The sequence below is a fragment of the Rutidosis leptorrhynchoides genome, chromosome 7 (genome assembly GCF_046630445.1).
Source record: "Rutidosis leptorrhynchoides isolate AG116_Rl617_1_P2 chromosome 7, CSIRO_AGI_Rlap_v1, whole genome shotgun sequence".
Classification (NCBI taxonomy): Eukaryota; Viridiplantae; Streptophyta; class Magnoliopsida; order Asterales; family Asteraceae; genus Rutidosis; species Rutidosis leptorrhynchoides.
Genome location: NC_092339.1, coordinates 364,830,227 through 364,832,029, shown reverse-complemented (window position 1 = coordinate 364,832,029; position 1,803 = coordinate 364,830,227). Strand labels below are relative to the sequence as shown.

Genomic DNA, 1,803 nt, shown 5'->3' with positions numbered 1-1,803 from the left:
CAGTTCAGACTATCAAAAGCTTTCGCAAAGTCGGCCTTGAAGATGATACCTTTTTTCTTGTTTGATTTCAAATACTCGAGAGATTCATTAGCCGTCAGCACACCATCTAAAATAAACCTTTCCTTTAGGAAAGCACTTTGTTCCGAACCAATGAGCTTAGGGATGACTTTGCGGAGCCTATTAGAGAGGATCTTCGCGACGATCTTGTAGTAACTTCCAAATAGGCTTATTGGTCTATAATCACTAAGATTAATCGGATCACATTTTTTTGGAATAAGAGTGACAAAAGATGCATTGCACCCACATGAGAATTCACCAACTTCCAAAACCATGTAATCGCATTAATCACATCCTCTTTAATGATATCCCGATACTTCTTAAAAAATCTAAGATTAAAACCATCAGGACCCGGGGCCTTACAACTACCATAATCGTTTATGGCCTTAAGGATTTCTTGCTCCGCAATAGGATCTTCTAACCTGTTAGCTTCACGTGTGGACAAAGACGGGTAATTGAGATCGATAAGACTTGGCCATGAAGCTAACTATTCCTCAAACATATTTTAATATGATTAAACGCCGCATCTTTGATTTCTTGAGGATCCTCACTCCATACCCCATTTATTTTTAAACCATGAATATTATTAATATTGTTTCTCCGCCTTATAAGTGCGTGGAAGTATTTCGAATTCTCATCACCTTCAAGGATCCATCGAACCCTAGCTTTTTGCTTCAACATGTTTGTTTTAATTTTATCTCTTTTTAGCCATTCTCTCCTAGCGTCGAGCCATTGTAGTCTTTCAGCATCATTAAGTTGGCCAACTTCAGCCTTTACTTCGAGATTGCATGCAACAGATTTGAACAGCTCCATTTCGCCCTCAATATTGCCAAAGGCTTGACAACCTTTTTTCTTAAGAGCGATCTTTGTTTTTTTAAGCTTATTCCTTAAGCAACAATCTTTTCTATCGCCTCCACCATCTTCCAACCAAGACTCTTTAATGACTTGCTCCATACCATCAATGTCTAACCATTCATCAAATACCTTAATATGCTTTGCAACAAAGTTTTTATCATCATCCTTAAGGATGATAAGACAATGATCCGAGTGCTTCCTTTCAAGAGCCACAACCGATAATCCATTCCACAAAGTATGAAAACTGTCGTTAATGAGGAAGCGATCTAATTTGCTAAACTTTAGACCATCATCTCTTACAGGAGTGAACAAGCGACCTCCTAAAGGGATATAAATAAACTTGGCCAATTCGATAAAATCATTGAAGCGTTTTGCCCTACCTTCGATAAAATTGCAGTTAAACCTTTCATCCGCGGAATGAACCTCATTAAAATCTCCACCAATAATCCAACCTTCATTAGCCCTCTTTGGTGATAGTAGAGAGCAGGTAATCCCAAATCTTTGTTTGTTTCGATCATCATGTGGCCCATAAACATTAACGAGATTGAAAACATTCTCATTACATATCCATTTACCTCGAATGCCAAGAAAAAAATAAAAAACGAAAGCATCAGTGACATCAAAAAAAGTAGAATTCCAAATTAAAAGTTGTCCACCCGATTTCCCAACCATTTCTTTTTGAACAAAATTGCAATTATCGTTACCCCACAACTTCCTCACCCAACTTAAATTTACAGAATGCAATTATGGTGCATTCGATTAACTTGTAATTTCCTTAATTTCTTTAACATATGCTTGTTAATCTCCATTTTAACTTGGATGCTAATATTGGAGTTTTAGGAGAAATTGTTGAGAACGTTATGCATCTCAAGGATATAATGGTTTAAAATA

At 36.8% G+C, this 1,803-nt stretch overlaps 1 protein-coding gene across 1 annotated transcript; it reads right to left on the bottom strand.

Annotated features, from left to right (window-relative positions):
• Positions 1 to 540: 540 nt before the first annotated feature.
• On the bottom strand, positions 541 to 1,584 carry LOC139860476 (uncharacterized). The gene has a single exon (XM_071849228.1). The coding sequence runs from the start codon at positions 1,582 to 1,584 to the stop codon at positions 541 to 543; it is 1,044 nt and encodes a 347-aa protein (XP_071705329.1).
• Between the last annotated feature and the right edge of the window lie 219 nt (positions 1,585 to 1,803).